The sequence below is a fragment of the Ammodytes marinus genome (assembly GCF_949987685.1).
Source record: "Ammodytes marinus genome assembly, chromosome: 11".
NCBI lineage: Eukaryota > Metazoa > Chordata > Actinopteri > Uranoscopiformes > Ammodytidae > Ammodytes > Ammodytes marinus.
In genome coordinates, this window is record NC_137215.1 from 14,297,221 (window position 1) to 14,319,731 (window position 22,511).

Sequence of the window (22,511 nt, forward strand, 5' to 3'; positions counted from 1 at the left end):
GAGAGAGCCGTCTTTCTTTTGCTCGTTAACACACACACACACACACACACACACACGCACACACACTCAATTTAGAGGCTGCCTTTGATCTCCACTCCAGGCAATTCAGCCACGACACATACCCTAACACTCCAGCCCAAGCACACACACACAGTCCAAAGAAACTGTCCACCGAACTATTTAGTTTCATTAGGGGCAGATTCTTCAAAAAAGAAGAGAGGACAGGAGAAAGGAGGGGGTATAAAAGAAGAGAAAGAAGAGAGGAGGGAAAAAGGGAGAGCTTGGAGAAGAAAGAGAAGCCAGCAGCATTAAAATGAGACCAGTAGAAAACTATTACTGCTAGGAGAAAGTTGAAAAGGAGAGAGGACGGGAGGAGGAGGAGGAGGAGGGGGGAACAAAAGGACAAAGTGTGGAGAAAAAAGGAAAGTGCACAAGGCCATATTTGCATTTTCAAAATAGATATTTTTTTTGCCCTTTCCTGGTGGCATTTTCAAAGCAGAACCCAAGAGAAGATCATTTTTGTTTAAACTTTTTTATTTTTTATTCAAAGAAGTTCTAATTAAAGTATTTGCATTCTGGAGATCTAAGATGATAAAATTGTTAAAAAAGTATGTTAGATTAGAAACATGTATTGTCTATGATCTAAAGACAATACATGTTGCATATTATAATTGATGAATATACTTTAATGCAAATTGCAGCTTTTAGCCATGTACAATCCACATTAGAACATTTTTACCCTCGTTTTAATCTGGCTTCATTTAGTTTTAAATAATTTAATTAAACATTATTTGTGTCACATTTTTATGCTGAGATCATCCAGAGTCATTTTGACCCCAATATAGAATACTAATTAACCCGTCATCGTTCATAGTTCCAAAATGTCAACATTGTATGTGTTTTACAATACAAAAGTAGAGAGCGACCTTAGTCCAAGTATGTGCCGGTGTCAATATAAAGATTGTGAATTAATGTGAATCAAATAAAGACTTCCAATTTGTTCAAAATGTAAAATGAATGGTTTTTACATATTGTTCATGCCACGCTCATATAGTTTATACTGTCATATGACAAGAGGAGTAACCATTGCATGATCTGCTGATTTGTGTGTATCTCCTTTTAAATGACTGAAAGAGGTCTCCTGATCCCCCTAATGGTGTGTGAGACCTTAAATTAGGACCCATGGCCAACATGACCTAAATAAATAGTTCCATCCATCAAAACTACATAGGCGGTTGGGTGATTTTGACTAGGGTCGAAATGTCACCAATACATTTGTACTTTTTAAAAAGCACTCATTAAAAGGGAAGCAGAATACAATGGTATTTAGTCATTGGGGACACATTGATTGACAGAAAAATTGGACTGATAGAGTTAAGCACCTGTGAGATATGACAAAGTATAGGATATAGGATGAGGATTGACAAGCAAAGTACAATCAGAGTAACACTTTTTTGTTGTTGTTGTTGTTAACTTTAGGACCACCAAGGTTCAGACAGAGGGCTTTGTTTTAGCCAAAGCCCTCTTAGCAAGAAGGGAAAAAATGAGGACATGAATGCAAGTCAAGTCAGGATCAGAGGGCAAACAGCAGATGGATGTAGATGACAACACCCACAGGTCACACCGGCAGAGAGCCAGGAGTCCCCTCCACTCCTGAGAGGGAGCGGGCGGAGGAGAAGGGGAGGGAGGAGGATGAGGTCTGGGTGCTGGTCGGCAAAAATCAAACGAGACCCAATTATAGGAATCACAACGAGTCAGTGAGCAGGGGAACTCTCTTACCTGGAAAACACCAAGGCATTTGCGTGCACTCACAAACGCATTCCAAAAGCACACACACCATTTCACCGACACACACAGGCACATGCAGGTGCTACACACTTGGTTGCAACCACAGTATACACACATACTTTTGCTTTACAGTTTAGCAAAGAAACACACACGGGAGCATATGCTTGTGTGACCACATGCACACAACACACTTCTCCCAAACTAGTGTGGGTCCTGGTAATTAGCCTGGCCAGGCCGGTGTGAAATTACTGTTCTCATCTGCTAATGGATGAAAAGAACTGAAGTGAATAGACACACACACACACACACACACACACACACACACACACCACCATCTCCATCAATATAATAACAGTGTGAAAGACCAGAATAGCAAACAAAAAATGGGATATCTGTAAAACGGATAAAATTAGAGAATAAATTCCCCATCATAGACATTTTTAAGAAAAGCTCATTGTTTAAACCATCTGGCTGCTGTATTAGTAGGGCAACATGACATGGCAACATTACAACACATCTGCACTGTGACTACTGATTTGTTGTGAAGGCAAATAGGAGGAGGAGGGGGGCTGAAAACTATTAGCAGTAGTGCTTGTTCATAGAGAACAAGCACTACTGCGAGAATGTGAAGACATAATAGTCCGAAAGCGTGTGTCACCATTAAAGTGAAAAACATGAGGACAGGGATTGAGAGAGAGAAAGTGACAAGAGAAGACGGGATGGAGAGAGAGAGGAAGAAAGAGAGAGAGAGAGAGAGAGAGAGAGAGAGAGAGAGAGAGAAAGAGAAAGAGAAAACTGAACCTGTGACCTTAGATGAAAGAACAAGTCACTGTGGGCTTCAATTAGGGATGGCAGGAGGGAGAGCAAAGGTCAAGAGAACAGGGTAGAGAGAGAGACACACACACACACACACACAGACACACGGTCCCAAAAACACGATGTCAACCAAGTGTGTTGCTATTTGATTGATCAAATTTAGCGCACACATTTAAAGTGAGACTGTAACAGTAGAAAAAGCATCAGGATTTAAAAAACCAATATTACAAACAATTGCAAAGTCTGTAGCCACAAAAGACGCAATATTATTCCTGAAAAAAATCAAAAATAAAAATACATAAATAAAAAACAGTAGAATTACTTCCCTTATAATTCCATACTGTAATCAGGATCTGTAGCACCCTCCTCTGATTTAAATAGTTGTAATGGCTGCAAAGTGCCTTATTTCCTCTGAGGCATACTATGAATGAATGAACAGAGTTATTTGGTGAGAAAGGGAGCTGTTAGCGATGAGAATTAGCACAGGTGTATAATGGGAGAAATAGTTTATTATTGAAATGGTGACAGTTTTATGAAGTAGTTCTAAAAGAGCAGATTTAAAAAAAAAAATTTAAACAGTAAGAACTCATGGTTTGACCTACGTTTCTTATTATTAGTGACACGGGGGAAGAGTAAAAAAAATCATGCAGAAGGACCAGACTTTGATGATTATAGCTTTCTCTTGACAGATAGCTCACTTGCTTATTGTCCAGGGGAGTTGTACAGGTTTGTATTTAAAGTGATAATTAATTAAAATCTATCTAATTTTAATGAAAAGAAATGCTTGTATTCTATTTGGAGAATTAGTTCTGCATTTATTGACTATTTTGATTATCAATTCATGCTGCAAAAACGTTTAGACTGATCGATAATTTAGACAATGCAGATGCTGCATAAACATCATGATTTCTACAGCTTTGAGTGAGAAGTAATTATAGTTAAAAAGATAAACGTATCTCTACAACTAACTAATTTGTCATTTGTGCTTTGAATATGACACCCCGAAAACAGCTAATGTAGCCCCCTCCTCTCTCCCTCAGCCTAAATCATTCTGTTGCCCCCACATTAGCCACTTCCCTGGAAGAATGAAGCCTGCTTTAATTGAATTAAATTATACCTGATGCATGCTAAACCACAAAGCACCTACTTAGACGGATATAGTCAAACGGGAAAGGCTTGGGCCTCTCCAGCTGATAACACAGACACACACACACACACACACACACACACGACACGCTAATCAAAACAAGACATCAAGTAATCTAATCTGAATCACTAACAATTATCAGCACATTGGCCTCAAGGCCAGTCTTATTCCTTTGATCAATGTTTTCTATTAAAAAAGTGTAAACAATTCAATATCTCCCTCTCGCCCCCATCCTTTCCCTTCTTCACTTATGCATGGGAGCAGTGTGTGTGTGTGTGTGTGTGTGTGTGTGTGTGCGCGTGTGTTTGTTTAAGTGTGTAAGAGGGGTTATTAACCAATTGTCCTTGGAAATGAGTAATGGGGAGGAGAGGGAGAGACAGGGTTGGGTCTGGCTACTTTAAGGAGCTAATCTAAGTGAAGTCAGCCATCTTGCCGCACGACAAGGGACAGAAGAGGACCTTTTTTTGCTGCTATGGAAATATATCGGGCAGCTGCAACAGCTTTAAAAGGCTCTTTTAATTTGCTTTCTTCTTCTGAAGACTTTTGACTTGGAAGTTCCTCATTTATTTTCTCAGATTATGCCGAAATGGTTATTCCTGTGGCCTGTACACGGACGTGAACGCACACACTTGCAAGCCTACACATAGAAAAACATTGACAACACACTTATACACGCAAACACACACTCGCACACACTCACACGCAAAGTTTAAAAAACATCTAATTCAAGGGCAAATACCTCTTTAAGGATTCAGGCAGCAAGTACAGGGGCAGGCGGCTGCTGCCTTTTAGATATTTCATTACCAAAGGGTATTTATTTCATTTTACCCTCAAATCCGTTGTTGTCACAATTCTCACAGGACCATTTTTTTTCTAACACCCCCCCACCCCTTTCTTTTCTCTGAAACATTTGGAAACGTCACTGAGGATTTGACCACTGTGCTTTTCCTGGGGTAACTCCTGGTTCATCAGTGTGCCCCCTCCCATCCAGTATATTATGTTCAGTGGAGCGTGCTCGGTTCAGAGCTGGCAATTTCACTCACGTCTTCTCTAGTCTAGTTTGCTTCGGTACAGCGATTCTCACCCCCCCCCCCCCCATCCCCTCTCTTCCCTTTACCGTGAATTTACTTTTGCTGACAGGTGTTTGTGTACAACATTTACTCAGTGTTCAGGGGAAATTGAGGGGGAAGCGAATTTGGTTGGGATGTCATAAAAATTGTGCAGACTCAAGATGACCAACTATGAGAGACTGAGAGAAAGAAAGAGAGAGAGAGCGCGCAAGAGAGAGAGAGCGAGAGAGAGAGAAAGAGAGGCAGGAGTCCATCCGCATTTAATTTTTTCTCAACCGACACATTCAAGTTGGAACGTTCAGCAGTCCATAAGAGATTCTGAGCAGAAGTTATTAAGGAACAGTCTTCTCAATGCCCTTTCCATAAAGTGTTGGACAAAGTGGACTGCTAGAGGGTGAGACAGTTTGGACAGGCTTTTCCAGCATGTTGCATGTGTAGTGAGCAGCGAATAGAGAACTGTTGGGAAGTGACATGATGCTGTTGAAGAGGCTGGTGGTCACTGTATTAGCTGTTCCGTCCCACTGAAGTGTTGCTGTACTTCTAGTACTAGTACTGTGGCAAAGAGGCAGGGAACCATGGCTCAAACTCAAGACAACCTTTACTTACTACACACACAGAAGGTCACACCGACCTGCCCCCTTCCTCAGACTCAGGCTGACCCAAAACTGAACCTCAGGTAGAGAGCCATTTAAGTCTCCTTCTGTTGAGATTCCAGTCTGGTTTTTATTTATACGTGTCACGTCTTAAAATGACCACAGCATTGACCTCTAGACAGTATCAAAGAGAGAGAGAGAGAGAGCAATGTCAAGAGCATCAGTCCCACAGAAAAGGCCACACAAACACAGGACTTTGACTTACATCACAGACGCTTGTGGCCCTGTTTGGTGCGGTGATGGCTGAGTTGGGGATGTTCTTGTTGCCGGCCTTCATTGCAGCGTCCCTGCGCGCCTGCTCCAGGAGAAGTCTGGCTCTTTCTTTCAGCTCCTCCTGACGAGACAGCACCCTCTGTGTTCAACGACAGAGAGAGAATATTTTATATTATATAGAACATTTGAACAAGGACTGGGTAAAGTTAATCTCTAATAAGAAATAAGGTGTATTTTGCCTTCAGTAAAACATAAGCCTGTAAGCACACAAGTTATTGTATGTGAAATTAGTGCACTCAAACTTCTCTTGGAAGTTTGAGTGCACTAATGCAAGTTAATGGTGGTAAAACTGTTGTCTGTACAACTATGAGAAAATAAGTTTATCCCTTACCCTGCTAAAATTGAACTCACCTTTTCAGCCAGGGGACTTGATACAGGTGCAGGTGTTGGCTCCTTTGAAAGAGAAAATACGTACATTAACCTCAGTTTTGAGGCAAAACTCCTTTCCTCTGGAGTTACAGGTTGTAAATCAAATATGTCAACATAATACAACAAATAATTTGATTTGGATTGGTGAGGTTTTCCTTATATTGGGATGATTATTAATAATTAATTAACTGACCTTGTGTAATTTACTCAAATATGATGCCAGACAATTAACATTCAATGGAAACAAACTATGAAACCTAGCTTCCTCATACAGTAGACATGTAAAGGTAGTGAAGAATTTAGACATGTTGACACAAATGTTGTAGCATTATACAGTACATATCCCCCATGAAATTGAGGGCCAGCACTTTGGCATTACAGCATACAGCCGGGCTCACAGCCCTGTTTGGGTCCAGTGGTGTGCAAAGCATGACAGCTTTGACAAGAAAGCAAAACACACACCTATCATAGAATTTTATCTGGAGGGTAATCCAGGCTGTATTATAAGGGGTTGTAAACAGGGCAAACAGAGCTTTTACATTTGGCTTAGACAGAGGAGCATTACAACAGAGCTGTTTATAACACTGAAACATGTTTATCCTTTCAACAAGTCAAATTTGGCCTGGGCTCTGGCGAGGATGCATCCCGCTTACTAGATAACAGCAGATCAAAATGGGGTGTCATAGCTGTCATAACCCCCCCTGCCCTGCTGCCCCATGACCTTTCGAACTTGTAAACAGGAAGCGGTAATCTGGGGTTAACCAACGCAGGCAGCAATGTATTCAATGTGTGTTTGTGTGTGTGTCTGTCTGTGCACACGCAATCAGGCGCGTGCCAGTGCCTGTGTGAGACGAGATGAGGTGTGCCCTGCGCAAAGCGTCGCTACGCCTGAGCAGTCACAGCGCAAACTGCCATCAACTGAAGGGATGAGAAATATAATGAAAAATATAATGAAATGTCAAAGCAGGGGGTTCTCTCCTGGGTGCCTTCTACAGTCGCCACATGTTAAGGGCCCGGCCTTGATGCGCCGCGGTCTCGGCAAAGAGACAGGCGTCGACAACATCTAATGCAGAACGGGAGAATTCTGGTACGGTCATCTCTGCAATGGCATCAATGAGGTCGGGATTTGAAGCTTAGCGAGTGCCAGGAGGGAATGAATGTTCACCGCCTCCTCTGTCTTATGGCTGATGTGAAAGTTTTAATCAAAAGCCAGCGAGCAAGGATAAAAACCTGAACAATCCATTTAGGAGCCAAGGCAGGTACCTGCAGGTAAACGCTGTCGGAATCTTAATACCTGACTTAAATTGCAAGACATGCATTAGTCTACAACATACATTACAGACTGATCCAGAGGTTGTTTAAGGTACAAGGTTTATAATAAGCTCCAAGATAGTTTAATGCATCTCTTACTGGACATTAAAAAGGACAAGTTCCTAAAATTTTCGAAATAAACAAAAAACAAAAACAAAAGATGACAACTTTTTCTACATTCCTACAATTAGTCGGGATGTATGTGATGCTTTGCTTCACTTTTGTTAAAATTGGTTAATAATTAAATGAAATATCAATTATTCAGAATTCATTAAGAATTGAATTCTGGCCAGCTCTTAAAAAAACATTAGCTCAAAGTGAAACGGAGACAGTAGGTATTTGAGTTTCACTTTGATCAAATGAAGAAATGGGACTTATTTAGTTGAAGGAATCAATATAAATATATGTTTTGGCACTTCTGAACCAGATTCTTCTCATTTATGTGCTCAGTGTGTATTTACCTTGATGTCGTTAATGGTGGGCGGATTTACCTGTTTGGGAGGCGTGTCTGTGTGGTTGACTGGAGGGGAGCTAGCGTCTGAGGCGGGCTCAGACTCTGAGTGACGTAGGCTGGCCCTCTTCTTCTTAATGAGGTCTGCGTCCCTGTTGTAGGAGAAGCCCAGTTTCTGCTGAGGTGGAGAAGAGGAAGAGGAAGAGGAAGAGGAGGAGGCTGCTCTCCTGGTGGGGGACCCTGCTTCCTTCCTTTCCTCTCCCACCTCAACCTTCTGCTGTCTCTCCATCTCCCTCTCCACTCTCTGTGGTAACTCGCTGAGGTCTAAGGTGTTGGCTTTGAGCAGACTCCCCCTGTCCTCGGAGCTTGATGGTGCCACATGGGTGGAGTCTTTAGCGCAGGTGGCTAATGCTGTGCGTGGAGATGGGACAGGAGGGGACGACTGTAGTGCGGGCAAGATGGCCGCTCCTACTTCTGCATTCCCACCAGGCTCCATCACAACCTCTTCCTCAGCGGCTTTAGTGCCGTTGGATTCCGAACCGGCAGAGGCCACGGGTTGAGAGTTGGCCTGGTGGTGCTGCACGTCGTTGAGCTCGGCGTAGAACTTGTCCTGGTCTATGGAGGCGTTGGTGTCGGTTTCAAAGTCGCCCACCTTGTAGGTGCTGCGGCTGCTGTTGGCCTCTATCTGCACCACGTTGAGTTCCTCGCCAGAGAAGTGGGCCCGGATCTGGTACAGGTAGGTCATCACCGTGAGCTTGTCAGGAATGGCCAGAAGCACCATGTCTGATGGTTCCAGCAGCCGGGAGATACCTAGGCTTGCAAAGACGTCATATGCCTACAAAAAAATTAAAAAATAATAATTCAATAACACGTTTATACACCACTGACATTTTATAAATAGAGCCAAAAATTGAAAGGGACGGAAGGGTGACAGTGGTTGGTGAAATAGGTGAAGTCTGGTATGGGCCATATTTGGTGCATGGTGCATGCGTGTATATGTTCATGTGTGTTTGTGCATGGAAAACATATTTGGCATGACTGCTGACAGGTCATGTCAGGGATGGTTGTCCCCGATAAGAGAGGCATATACCCCAAGACAGAGCGCTTAATCCCAAACTGTGTGTGTGTGAGAGAGAGAGAAAGAGAGGCAGAGAGGGAGTGAGTGAGAATGTGTGTGTGTGTGTGTCCTTATCGCTCCCCTACATCAACCTGCCCACGCTCTCCGTCACGCGTGTAATTGGTCTGATTAGAGACTGATGAGAAAATACAGGTTTGATTATCAAGCGACACACGGAACCCAATCCCCCATCACCAGATAGACTGAGACAGAGAGACAGAGAGAAGGGATGAAAACCATTATCGCAGCCAATGACAGGTAAATAAATAGATTAACAACACACACACAGACACTGACTCTGTTCCTGCGCACGCACACACACACACACCCCAACCATCTCTCCCAGGTATCGCAGCTTGTATCTGGCCTGCTTGATAGTGTTGATCTAATTCCAACTTGTTGCAGGGCTCGTTTGTTTTCACTGCCTCCGTAGATCTCTCTCTCTCTCTCAAACCCTACTTGGTGTTTTTTAACCTATACTTACCCCCAGGGATAGTTGTTGAAGAACGTGCTTACCCCTTTTCAGCCCTTTCCTGCTTCAAACTAAGTCATATTCTTCCCATTTTTAGTACCTTTATGTATCCAAAAGGGGTTTATCGAGCACGTATGATTTGTCGTTAAGTTTCTGCTTTGCATTTATCAAATTCGTCTGGAAACTTTCTTGCAAAACTACAGTTTCTTAGCGATGGCCAATGAGCAACTGCAGCGCTGTATCTGAAATCCCCCCATATTTACAACCAAGTGCACTGCATCATCTCTGCTATGAGTGTTTGAACTTTTAGTGCGATATGTATGCACTATAAAGTTCTCTAAACGTTTCAACAATGGTATTTCTTTTTTTTTATCTTGCAATGAAATGCTTGCCTTTGAAATGTGAGAGTTACAGTTACTTCTGCTTATCATGGTGATAGCTCTCAAACACATGGAATAAAGAATAAATCGTGATTCAGTGAAGTATGATTAAGTACTATGCAACACCGTATAACCACCACAACTGGCAGAGTTTGAAATCTAAACCTCAATCAAAGCAGACAAGGGGAAGTTATATTGGACACAACTTCAACTCCAACAAAAAACTGGAGACAGAAGAACAGATGGAAAGAAATGAAGAATGAGACTGGTGTTTAGCAGAGAGATGTTTCTCAATTTACAATCAATTATGACGTATTTTGTTAGGAGGAGTCTCTTTCACTCTCACCTCTTTTGTCCCTTTCCTTTGATGGAAAGTATGTGTTTGTGCATGCACAGAGACAAGGCAGGAATGAAAGAACTGACGGCGGGAAAAAAGAAAAGGGAGAACAGAGAGTAGTTTGCCTTTACAGCGAGCCTGTTTAAGTTCCCCCCTCCCTCCCTCCCTTCTTCTTCCCCTGGCAGAAAAGGAGTGTGAAAGGAAAAAAAGAAAGGGAGAAAGGAAAGAAAAAGAATATAGGGAGTAAGAAGGCCTGATTGGGTTTCTAACAAGTATTCAGGAGAGCAAAGTGTGCTAGCATTGTTCCCCTTTCGCCCAGGGTTGGCTGTGAAAGAGAGCGACTACTTTCGCCGCTCAATAGGGACGGCATGAAAGAGAAAAGAGAGCGAGAGTGGGAGAACGTGAGAGCTGTATGAGGATGACGAAGGGAGGGAGGCTCCGAAGCTGGGCTTTTGTTTCAGGGTCGATGTTGGTCTTGACATGCGCTACAGTCTTTTTGACCCCAGTGTCACAATTTTATTCTTTCTATATCTTCTCCCATAGCTTGAGGAGCGTCGGTCATGTCATACTGGGACACTGATGACTATTGAGGGAAAGACCTGTTGTTTTCAGGTGAATTGTTTTCTGCATGTGCCCACTGCGATAGAGAATAAGGCTGGCAGTGGGTTGGGTTGGTCTCAATATGTATTCGCTCCTCTCCCCCTGCCCTGTCTATGGCACTGGCCTGTTGGCTCTGACCTTAATTCTTCAATAGAGAACAACAATCCAACTCTATGGCACGGCAGGATAAGATAAATCTGACAGTGATATCTAGACAGACAATACTTGTTAGTGGGATCAATGCATTATTGGTTTGGGTCCTTTTTGTGGGATTTCAGATTAGAGTTATCACTATATTTATCATTTTCTGCATCAATTGGAATCAGGTATAACAGTAAGGTTAATTATTGTTTTTTCTTAAAGCAGCTCTGAGTAACATTTAAATATCTTTTAAACAGCCTCATGTTTCCTCTCATAATCATAAATTACCTTTAACAGCAAACGAGACCATCAGTGCAAAGAAAGACGTTTTTATATAGTTTTTATTACTGCATTTGGTCTGGTCGCACACCCAGTCCAATTTTCGGTTCACGCATGCATGCTCTATGGTCACATATCCATATTGGTCGCAGATTTCAGTGTGGCGCAGCAACACGATTTGAGAAGCCTATCCCTCCAGGTGAGGGAAGGGGAGCGGGAGCCTTGTTTGAGACAGTTGTTTGTCGTCATAATGACTGATAACGGGGCTGAACCATCAAAGAAAAAAAAAATGCAATGAAGAAAAGCTAAAAGGGAGAGTGATAGGCGGGCGGGAGGGCGTTGCCAAGCAACGTATACACAATTTCACGGGAGCAAACCTAGACTGCAGTGTTTACTCCTAAATGAATGAGCGGTAGCCTACTAAAACAAAGTTTACTTTGCCTCACCAGCATCATCAGATGACCATTATTCATCTGAAATAGTCATTATTTACAACAACATAAACACATTACCTCATCGTGATCCATACTAACTGCTGTCTCTCGTTCATTCGCTTTGTGTGAGGACACGTAATCTTTCAGCTCCGTGAGAGGTGACACTGCATCAACTCATTGCAATCAGGTGTGTGTAGCACTGACTAGCATTAGTTGATGCTGTGTCACTAACCACTCTCACGGAGCCGAAAAGAGTCCGGTGCCCTCACACTTTCAACACACGGACATGCACTATAGCCTATTGCTTCCTGATCATTTGAATCTCGCACGCCCGGCACGAGCTAGAAAACAGCTTCACGACAGCTGGCGTCGTAAAAATATTACCGCTTTTGTCCAAAGGGGCCGCCAACGTGCCATGTTACTCGTAGTGGCTTTAATCACAAGAAATTTAAACATTACTTGAAATCTCATGGCATCCCAAACAATTATAAATCTTAATTATATAATATATATATTATAATTATATATTATATAATCTGAAGATCTTAACAACACTATTACATGGGTTGATGAAGCTTTAGTTGTACTAGTTATTTTTCCGTTTGTCTGCATTGCATTACAGTCAATTACAGCTTATTGGAGTGAATTTGTGATTTTGAAAACATTTCTCATAAATGAAAATTATTTCAACTGTTTGAGCCAGACCTAAAGCTTTGCTAATAATTGTTTTTGTCCAAAATGAATGTGATGAATTTGGAGAAATATCTGGTCTTCTCACTTTCCATCATCCAACTGACAAAAGCTTTTGGGTCCGGACTAAATGTCACCGCTGTCTGCCCAGGGCGGCTGCTCCCCCCCCTCCACTCCCTCTCAGTGATTGACAGCCATCTATCGTTGTCAATCATCAACACCCCCCTCCGCTCAGCCCAACCCCTCACGGTTGTGCTCAGGGAGCTTTAACCTGGTGCTTGGTGCTACACTATCAGATGGCATGACAAATGACTTCTCCTTGGCCTCATTACACACACACACACACACACACACACACACACACACACACACACACACACACACACACACACACACACACACACACACACACACACACACACACACACACACACACACACACACACACACACACACACACACACACACACACACACACACACACACACACACACACACACAAGCAGTGCAAACATACAGACTCCTCAAACGCACATATGGACATGTGGGAAAACACACAATCATCCACTGGCCGAGCGTAAATACACATATCTATTGATAATGGATCATTTCAAAGGCTGTACATGTTCTAACTATTCATTTCTCTCTCTTTTTTTCCATCCACCCCCCGATATTGATTGTCCTTATCTGTCATAATTCAGCACAGTCTGAGCTCATTGCAATCACTCTTCACAGACAGACTGTGAAAGGAGGAGGGGGCATGTCTATCAACCAGCCATGAAAAGCAGAGATAGTTGTCTCGGGATAGCTTTCTACACATTTCCATTTCTGCTGTCCATTCAATAAAATTCTAACAAGTTTTGATGATGCAGGAAGTCTTTTTTTCTCGCTCTTACAACATTAAAACATCTCATTTGTTACTCATCTGTCATTTTTCTTTCTTCAGTCCTTCTTTCCTTGCTTGGTCTTTTGGGGTCCTTAACCTGCCACACCATGCTGTCCTAGCCTTTGCCTGGTGTGAGGGGTGTTACCTTTCTTACAGTAAATATCATGAGCCTCCGTTCTCTCGTTCAACAATTTCAGGGTAAAACATGAAACCACAAGTTGAATCATTCCTCTTTCCTTTCCCCTGAGCCCACTGTCTTTCACTATCACAGCCACCTTGAGCACAACGTACATATGGTCTCATACAATATGTGGCACGGTTGGAAACAAACAAACAGCTTCTGTAGTATAACATCCCACAGACATGACATCCCGCATACAAATCAACCATACAGGTTGTTGCTGTACATGACAATATTAAAGAAACAACGTAAGTGGCAAACTGTCACTGGATGACTCATTACGAATCAATAATATTTTAATGCTTTGTTTATCTCGGGTCTTCGCTCTTCACCTGTTATCAAGTGTTGGCCCTGCTGATACTGAATAAGGTACAAACCAATCAGCATGACAGGGGTCCTGGATTTGCCAATAAATCAATAAAAAAAACGTATATTGAATTACTGGACCAATACACAAGGACATGGGATTTGAGCATCTTCTTGATAAAGCAGACCGTTTTATTCATGAAACATTAAAGGGTGGAGGGTTCAAATGTTTGTTTGATTATATATCAATGTGTTCGCTGGTTATGGTTAGACTTTTCTTTCAGGTTCATTTTCTTGTATGATTTTCAGTTGTCAATGAAGACATATGTGTGATGAATGTATTGGTATTTTTCAGAACAGGCTTGGAATATATTATTCATGAGTATGTTTTAATTAGTGTATAATCCCTCAAAAATACAAGTTGTTTTTTATTACCAAAGAATACGCCTTTTTATATTTACATAGGAGTGGGGCGTGCATCCATGTTTCTTCAGTTAGAAGACGAAGAAGACTTACAATAGAATAAATAACTAAATACATCTTCACATCCTCACTTGATAATTTGGAAAGACTAGAGGCAGTGGGGGATGATGCCATTTCTAAAAACTAGCTTCTTGTACTTGAAGGCCATGACAATTTACAAACCACTACCTTGTTTGGCTCTCCAAGGTTGCATTTATACGTATATATACCCAGACTCTTGAGGTGACACTTGGCTGATATCTATCTGTGCCTCTGCAAAGGAACATCTCACTTGGTCAAATGTACATCGGCAGCTGGTGTAGATCTTTACAGAGAGCCTGGTCCCAGTGCTTCAGCTTTTCACCAGGTATCACCTTCTACAGCATATTCCCGTATTACTTATATCTAACCAATTTCTTCAGGGCTACTTGAGCAAACTGGAGGGGGTGAGGGGCAGTTAGCAGATATGGGATTGGGTCTGTCCCTCTCCCTCCACTGTGGTTATTGTCAACAGGGTAGCATTCATGCCTAACAGGGCCACCAGAGGTTATCGCTGAGCCAGAGTGTGTATGAGAAGAGGAAATCAAGCTGCAGGAACTCAACACATATCGTTCTGTGTAGCCCTCGGGGGCCACAGAGGGGACAGGGTGACTGTGTGTGTATATACTGTATATATATATAAATGTGTGTGTGACTGTAGTGACAGAGGGAAAGGGAAAAACAGCAGTGTGCATTTCTGTGTTTCCCAAGTGTGCACAGAAAAAAGTAAATGTGCACGCAAAGAGCCAGAGGGAAAACGGGGATGTGTGCGAGTGTTCACCTCCAATTGTGAATGTGCGGATATGATGACACAGGGCAAGGAGGAAAATAGGAGTGAATGGGTTATTCAGACGAGCTTTAAGAGCGAGCGCATGTGTGTGTGGGTTGTTATTTGTTAGGAGAGCAGAGGAATGAACACAAAGAGACAGTGATACTCAAGCCAACATGGATAACAGTTAATGCACAAATATGAAACACATGCATACCTCCTCCAGGACAAAACACATAAAAACAAAACAGTCTAATCAACAAAACACAAATAAGGTCTTATTATATACAAAGAGACATCAACACACACACACAAAGCAGAGGCCATTTAGTGAGCTCCCAGCAGGCCACTGAGTGAAGATACCATCTCGCTCCTGCCAGGTGACTAAGTCATTGGGAACACATGGCCACGTACACACATCACAGCAGGGGGAAGGTCTTAGAAACTCTAGTCTTTATAACATATTGGCTGTCGTGTGTGTGTGATTATATGTACACTCATTTCTGTTTTCCTTCACGTGTGTTTCCGCCCTTCCCTCACTCAAACCATGAAACACACGTACACACACAACATCCAGGGATTAATGGCAGATAAATAAGGCCAAATGGAGATGTGGATGGGAGGGAGCTAAGTGGTGTGAAGGGCCCAGCGGTGGCTGCCTCTTACCTTTTTGTTGTTTTCTTTAATATCCTGAGGATTGAGCGACTTGTAGTCTCTGGAAGAACAGTGGGGAGGTTTGGAAGGGAGAGAGAAAAAAAAGAGAGAGAGAGAGAGAGAGAGAGAGAGAGAGAGAAAGAAAGAGAGAGATAGTGGAGAAAGAGTTGTGTTAAATATGCATCACATGTAATGGCATTAGAACTGTAACATGCAATTTCATAGCAGTGCAATCAACTGAACTAATAGAGTGGAAAATATGTAAAAATGACACACCAACGTGCAAAGGCACACAAGCATAAACACACACACACAAGTCATGTGTACACAGGCCACGGTTTTGATAAATAATCTGCATGTCTGCAGGTTCCCCATATTTAGTACTTTTGAGTGTAGAATACAGACATTAAACTAGCATTTAAAGGATATCTTATAAACAAAAAGAATTAATTCTTTAAAAGAGAACATTTTAATCACCTATACAAGAACAATGAGATGAATGATGGTGGAGCCTGTGTGCGTTAACTATGTATATATGTCATCTTAATCAAACAGTTGGAGGAATGACAGATTGATGGATATGAGGAAAGAACATAATGAGAGGATATTATGAAGAGTCTTTATCTAATTTGAACATACAAGACATTCAACAACAGTCTTGTTTATTAGACTTTTACTAATCTATTGTTTGAGAAACATTCTCATATTGTGAGTGTGTGTGTGCATGTGCGTGTGTACATGCGTGTGTGTGTGTGTGTTTCATACATTATGTCAGGCCTGAAATGGTGCAGCAGTGCGCAGAAAGCCAACCCATTCCTCCAGGAGGTGGTGAAGTTGGTGATCTTCACCCCGCGGTAGTTCTTGGTGACCTCGCGGCACCAGGCCAGCAGAGACTGGCTGGCGTTGGGCTTCCCTCCCAGAACCGGGCTCGGGACAGGGCTGGGCTGCAGGCAGATAGCAGGAAGAGGAGAAGAAAGAGAAAATGGTTTTGATTGGTTGGTTTTCATTCACTGAAGGACAATAAACACAAATACTGATTGTTAAAAATGAATAATGCACATCTGAATGGCACATGATGTCCTGAGGCAATCTAACGTAAAACATAAATGACAGTTTTTTTGCACAAAATATTTGGGTTTGTAGTAAAGATTTCATGGGGTTATATATATTTTTAAAGTGCCTACATTGCCACCCCTTATCACTCCTCCACGTCTGAGCTTCTGCCGTTATTTGTTTCTCAATAAGATGTTTTACTTAGCAACCTCCACCCATCCTATTAGCTTGCTTTACCAACACACAATGAGCCCACACATGCACGTTCGTGCACACACGCAGACACACACCATAACGAAGGGTCATGCACAAAGCAGCGTATGACCGTGAATAATGTAAACATCTTATTAATTAGCTCCGCCTTTGAAGTCTTATCTGGGTCGAAAGCTTTCACCATTAGGAGCCTTTCCTCTCCCAGACTCAAAATCCCACAAATCCTTGGTGGCGTGGAGACACTGGTCCTCCGCTGACGGCCAGCAGAACCAATGCTATTCTGATTATTCAACTGGCTATTCACTAATCTGGTTATGTAGCGACAGATACGAGCTAATTCTCTCAGATCATTTTGGAGAGAAATGGCAAAAATGTCACTGAGATTTGATTAAATTCATTAGAGTCCAGTGATCAAAAAGACTATGAAATGTGCTCAAAATCCAATTGCATATTACTATTGTAGGCGAGAGAATGACATTAACATACAACTAATAAAACCAATTTTCTCATTTACATAACAATATGTTTAAGTGCATCAAGTTTAATTGGACTTTAAAAGGCTTACATTTCAATCCACAAAGTAAGATGATCTATTTCGATGATATTTTATCATCTATTGTCAATAGCTGTAAATGTAACACTTTAGGATATTGTACAGTTTGTGTCTTAACTAGGATTGCAGTTAAGACACAATCTTCTTTACTAGCCTTTAAGGGCTTTTTGTTGCGGTAATACTACTATACACACCACCAGACTCCAGTCCTCAGTTTTAGAAGCTAAGCCGTCCTGTCTACACTGTTTTGATTGTGTACTTTGTTGTACAATATTGACTTGGATGGCAACAGCAATATGCAAATGATGTGGTGATGACGTTGCTCTCACAGACAGGCTGTGTTTAAACTTAATGCAGTCGCTGGTTACCCAAGTCAAACCTTTACTTAACCTTTAGTTATGAAAAGTGAATGGAGACATGATATTGACTTCAATAACGAGTTAACCCAGTTTTTAAGACACACAATGAAGGTCTGGAGAAAATGCAGCTCACTGCAATGTAACCCAGTCTCAGGCCTGTATCACGGCTTGTGGTGGCCACCCAACCCCCTCTGTTGGTGGCTTTCTGCTATTACAGGAATAGGAGAGCAACAGAACTAAGGAAGAACTGGGAAGCGGTTTTATTAGGTAATGGTGTAATGAGTCAAGCATTGTTTAGTCTGTTGAGAAACCCATGGGTACTTGTAGAAGGTTATTCTGGGATGTAGGAAAGAAAAGAAAAAAATACTTTGTTTCATTTGGAAAAAAAACTTTTGAAAACTAGGTTGGCTATCTATCTATCCCTCCAAAGAGAAAGACGTGCTTAAGCTTAATGCTGAGACCTAGAAGTATGACCACATTTCTGAATTCCTATCCTGACGTAATTTTAAGACTCTCTGAAGCAAAACTCAACAATGGCTTTGAATGCTTTTAAGCCTCTGCGACAAGATTAAGCGTGTCACCATATATTTTGTCGCCCTTGCTGCAGATTTTAAAACACTAAAATAAATAACTGGTTTGTAATGGCATCAACAAAAGAGTGATACTAAAGCAATATTAGTCAGTTAGCTGTAGTCTCTGGGCACAAGGATGTCTCTTTCTCTTCTATTGTTGTAGTTTAACCTGTGACCACAAGCCCTGGAGTCGGGCTGAGATGCCACAAGGGCCAAAGCAGATGAAAGAAACCGAGGGCCATTTCTAATAGCAACTCCTAACCTTTGTACCAGTGTGTATGTGTGTGAGTAATGCAGGCCCCTACGGCAGTCTCAGTACAGGGAGAGACGGTAGTGGGTGCCTCAGGGGCGGACACTTGACATTTCCGGCTTTAAAAGAGGGCCTTAACCTTTCCCAGACAGCTTCTCCAAACACGTTTTAGGCGGCATCGACAATGTCTGCGTGCCACTCAAACAAATGGAAGTAGGAAGCAAAAAATAAGACGAGAAAGAAACTGATAAAAACACAGAAAGTCAATACAGATTATAACATGGTCGCAATTACTTTATGTGGATAAGGAAAGAAGGTCAACCTAAACAAGGAATGTGTTTCTGACCCCATTCATTAATTGTAAATATTAAAAAATATCACTTAGTCTTAAGTATTGGGGGGTATTCAAAATATAAGGCTTTTTAACAGAAAATAAACATTTTCTGTCCTTTCGGCCGACTGAACTAAACTCGTTTCTCCAGTTGTCCTCTGCCTTTGCACCCGTTTTAGTGTGTGTCGCTAAGAGAATGTGTGTGTGTGTCGCTAAGAGAATGTGTTTGTGTGTGTGTGAGAGAGTGTGTGTGTGTGTGCAGAATCTCAGTGTGGAGTGGTCTTCTTCCAGGCCTGCCCTTTCTGCTTTTTCAAGTGACGGTTGAAAGTAGCTGTCGAATTTGAGCGCTCTAATTACCTTGGATTAGAGACCAGGTGCTATTAAAGCAATTAGACACACAGCACACTCCAGTGCCGCAGACTCTGCACCCTAGCTGGCAGAAAGCGCACACACACACACACAGGAAAAATACAAACATACTTTAGCCAGTGGGACACAGACTTGAAGTCTCACTCTCTCATTGAGCCATACAGGTGTCTACGCTGAAAGAAAACAAAACACACGCACACATAATCATGCACAATCTGCATTTAAAAAAAAAAAATTTTTTTTCTACCTAACTAAGCCTCTGTTAAACCAAATGAATGCATCAGAGAGTATTTCCTTCATTCCTCACAAACCAGTTTTTAGAAGCGACATGAAGTCTATCCAGTGACAGCCGTGAGAGACTAGTAGTGACCCAACGGTCATCACAACCCCAAACTGATGTCATTTTCTCAATCAGTCCAGACGGTTCCATTACAGCCTTTCCAGATAAAGGTTTACAAATGCATCTACACACTCCGGCTTTCATATCACTGCAACATTGAACAAATACCATATCTGCTTTTACAGGACCTGGCTGCATTTCCTTAAGACACAAACACGGGAGGAGTGAAATTTTCATGAGGAGCAGAAATGCAGCCTTCCTGACTTATCAAACAGTTTGCTGTCTTGCCTAAAGGAAGGTGTGCACATACATTTATTGTGTATGTGTGTGTTTGTCTTTTATCTGTCTGTGTGAATGTCACTGCACGTGTGTGTGTGTGTGTGTGTGTGTGTGTGTGTGTGTGTGTGTGTGTGTGTGTGTGTGTGTGTGTGTGTGTGTGTGTGTGTGTAGCACTGACACAGCCATGTAGCTAGCTCGGCTCGAGGGTAGGATTAGCGGAGAGCATCGCCTCGGCCCACAAACATTCCATATTAAAAAATGAAAAGGCAACCTTCATTACTATCAGTGGCACATAACCTCCCCTCTTCCTCCTCCTCTGCTACTATTATACACAGCCCTAACAGCCTGGGCGGAAAATACAAGCCACTGACAAGAGATTCCATTATTCCTGATGCCTCGGTGTCAACAACATACATCCGACGGGGCAAGAAAAGGAAAAAAAAGGAAAAAGGATGTGAGAGAAAGAAGGGGGGTGGGGGGGTTAAGCTCACTACAATGCCTGAATGACAAGATAGGAGGAACCCTGGGAATGGAAGCATCCAAGTTCCTGTTGGTGCTGGTGTAAGGAGGAGGATTTTTGATGTCAGCAATGTGATTTTGGGCTATAATATGCCAATATGTTCTGTACTGTATGAGGGAAGTAAAAGGTACTTCAAGTGAACTCCTAGAGGACAAAGGTTAAGTTTAAAACAACCTAAGACAGTGTCACACTTCTGACTAAAATAACTGGTAGATTACAATATTAACAATTATTATATTCATTATTTTTTTAACACAAGCAATAGGCAGGGCCTTAATGTTTTACATTTTTGTATTGTTTTTATCATTAATATTTATATTTTTACCGCAATTTATGTTTTGTTTTCGGATCATAGTCAGTAGTTGAACAGCACACATGCTTTAGCCCTGGTACACATGAGAAAAATTGTCTAGTGCCAAGTCACTCCATTAGTCTAAATGAAGATGGACAAATGCAAACAAAGTCTCATAGTTTTTGTACACAATTGAATGACTAAAGAGTATGGAGGCCATTATAACTGTTCTTTCATAGTCATAAAAAAGATACAAGTGAAATGCTTTAAGTCAGGGGTGTCAAACTCATTTTCACAAAGGGCCACTCTACGATATGATAATCACACTAAGGGCCAGACTGACATACCTTCTTTTTAATCGAAAAATAAAAAGAACATATCCAAGTAAGTATATAAACGCGTACAATGGCTAGTTTTCGCTTCAACATTTTCGGGGGACAAATTATAGGTGGGGTGTATGGGGGTGCTCCCCCCAACATTTTTGAATGTCACACACTTAATTTCCTGCATTCTGGTGGATTTTAATCCACCGATCTGTGCCTTTTTGGCATCAATTTATGTTGGAAATGTCTTAATTTTTGTAAAGGAAAAGACAACATTCAGGTTCCTGGTGAAACAATTATAAAGGACTATAATGCAGTAAGGCTCTCAGGCATTCTGGATTGAGCCACAATATTTATTCTCCTGGATTTTTCAAAACTTTCTGCACATTCAAAACATATCACATGTTTTGTTTTTTTAGGAATCATGATGCAGCACCAGTGTTAGCTATGACACTTTACATTGGTAATGAAATGCCAAGCCACCATTGGAAACGAAAGGGGTGGGCTATCAGCAGCTAGCTAACGTTAGCTAGTTGGCTAAATTGTAATTTAAAGCAAAAATTAGAAACCAGATAATTTTGGCATTAATACTTAGACACTTGACACAATCAATCATCAATATTGCATGCTATTTAGCCACATATATTGGCCTATTTACAGCCCTCAGAAAACTGACAGCTCTTCTTAGATGCAAGTTCATCAATTCATGGCTTAAAATCCTGAGCTGTGGAACTTTCAGCAGACATTCCTAGCTGTAAGCCACATATGTTTCCTAACAGTTGGGAGCGTATGCAATGTGCGGATATGGCACAGGCTCCATGAAGAATGATGAATGATTTTTATTTTTTTTAGAATTGATTCAAATCGGCGGAATTGATTCGCGGGCCAGATGTGGCCCGCGGGCCTTGAGTTTGACACATGTGCTTTAAGTGGTAGCTTTGTCTCGTCCTTTGGGGCAAAACGCTTCAATGGAAACTTAACTGGCCTCAACCCAATGACATAAACCCACGACTCTGTGGAAAGAAAAGAGCTTCCATGTCTTTCCAATCTCACTTTCATGGCTTCAAAGCAGTGTCAGAGTGTCAGATTTGAGGAGGTGTTGAATCTCATACTCTTTATAACTTGTAATCCGCTCAAGGAGCCTACGGCAACAAAAAAAAAAGTCCATACGCGCACATTCTCACACACGCATTCTCACACAAATTCTCACTCAGACACACAGACACACAGACACACACACACACACACACAAACTTCAAATGACAACAGTATCTATAGTGTAACACATACTGTATATTCACACACTCAGATTGTAATGTACTGATACTGAACAGAAGGCACATACTGCTTTGAAAACATACAGCACAGGCAACAACTTATAGACATACTGCATGAATACACACAATTAAAAAAGGTAGGGAAATCGTAACAC

The 22,511-nt window shown here is 41.7% G+C and overlaps 1 protein-coding gene across 1 annotated transcript in view; it reads right to left on the reverse strand.

Annotated features, from left to right (window-relative positions):
* Nucleotides 1–22,511, reverse strand: part of ehbp1 (EH domain binding protein 1) — a 155,157-nt gene that overhangs the window by 64,938 nt on the left and 67,708 nt on the right. The window contains exons 11-15 of the mRNA XM_080036631.1: nt 16,391–16,569; nt 15,638–15,686; nt 7,919–8,713; nt 6,099–6,140; nt 5,680–5,826 (exon numbers count right to left, since the gene is read on the reverse strand). Of these exons, the coding sequence (XP_079892757.1) occupies nt 5,680–5,826; nt 6,099–6,140; nt 7,919–8,713; nt 15,638–15,686; nt 16,391–16,569 (1,212 nt within the window). The remainder of the gene's footprint in view (nt 1–5,679; nt 5,827–6,098; nt 6,141–7,918; nt 8,714–15,637; nt 15,687–16,390; nt 16,570–22,511) is intronic.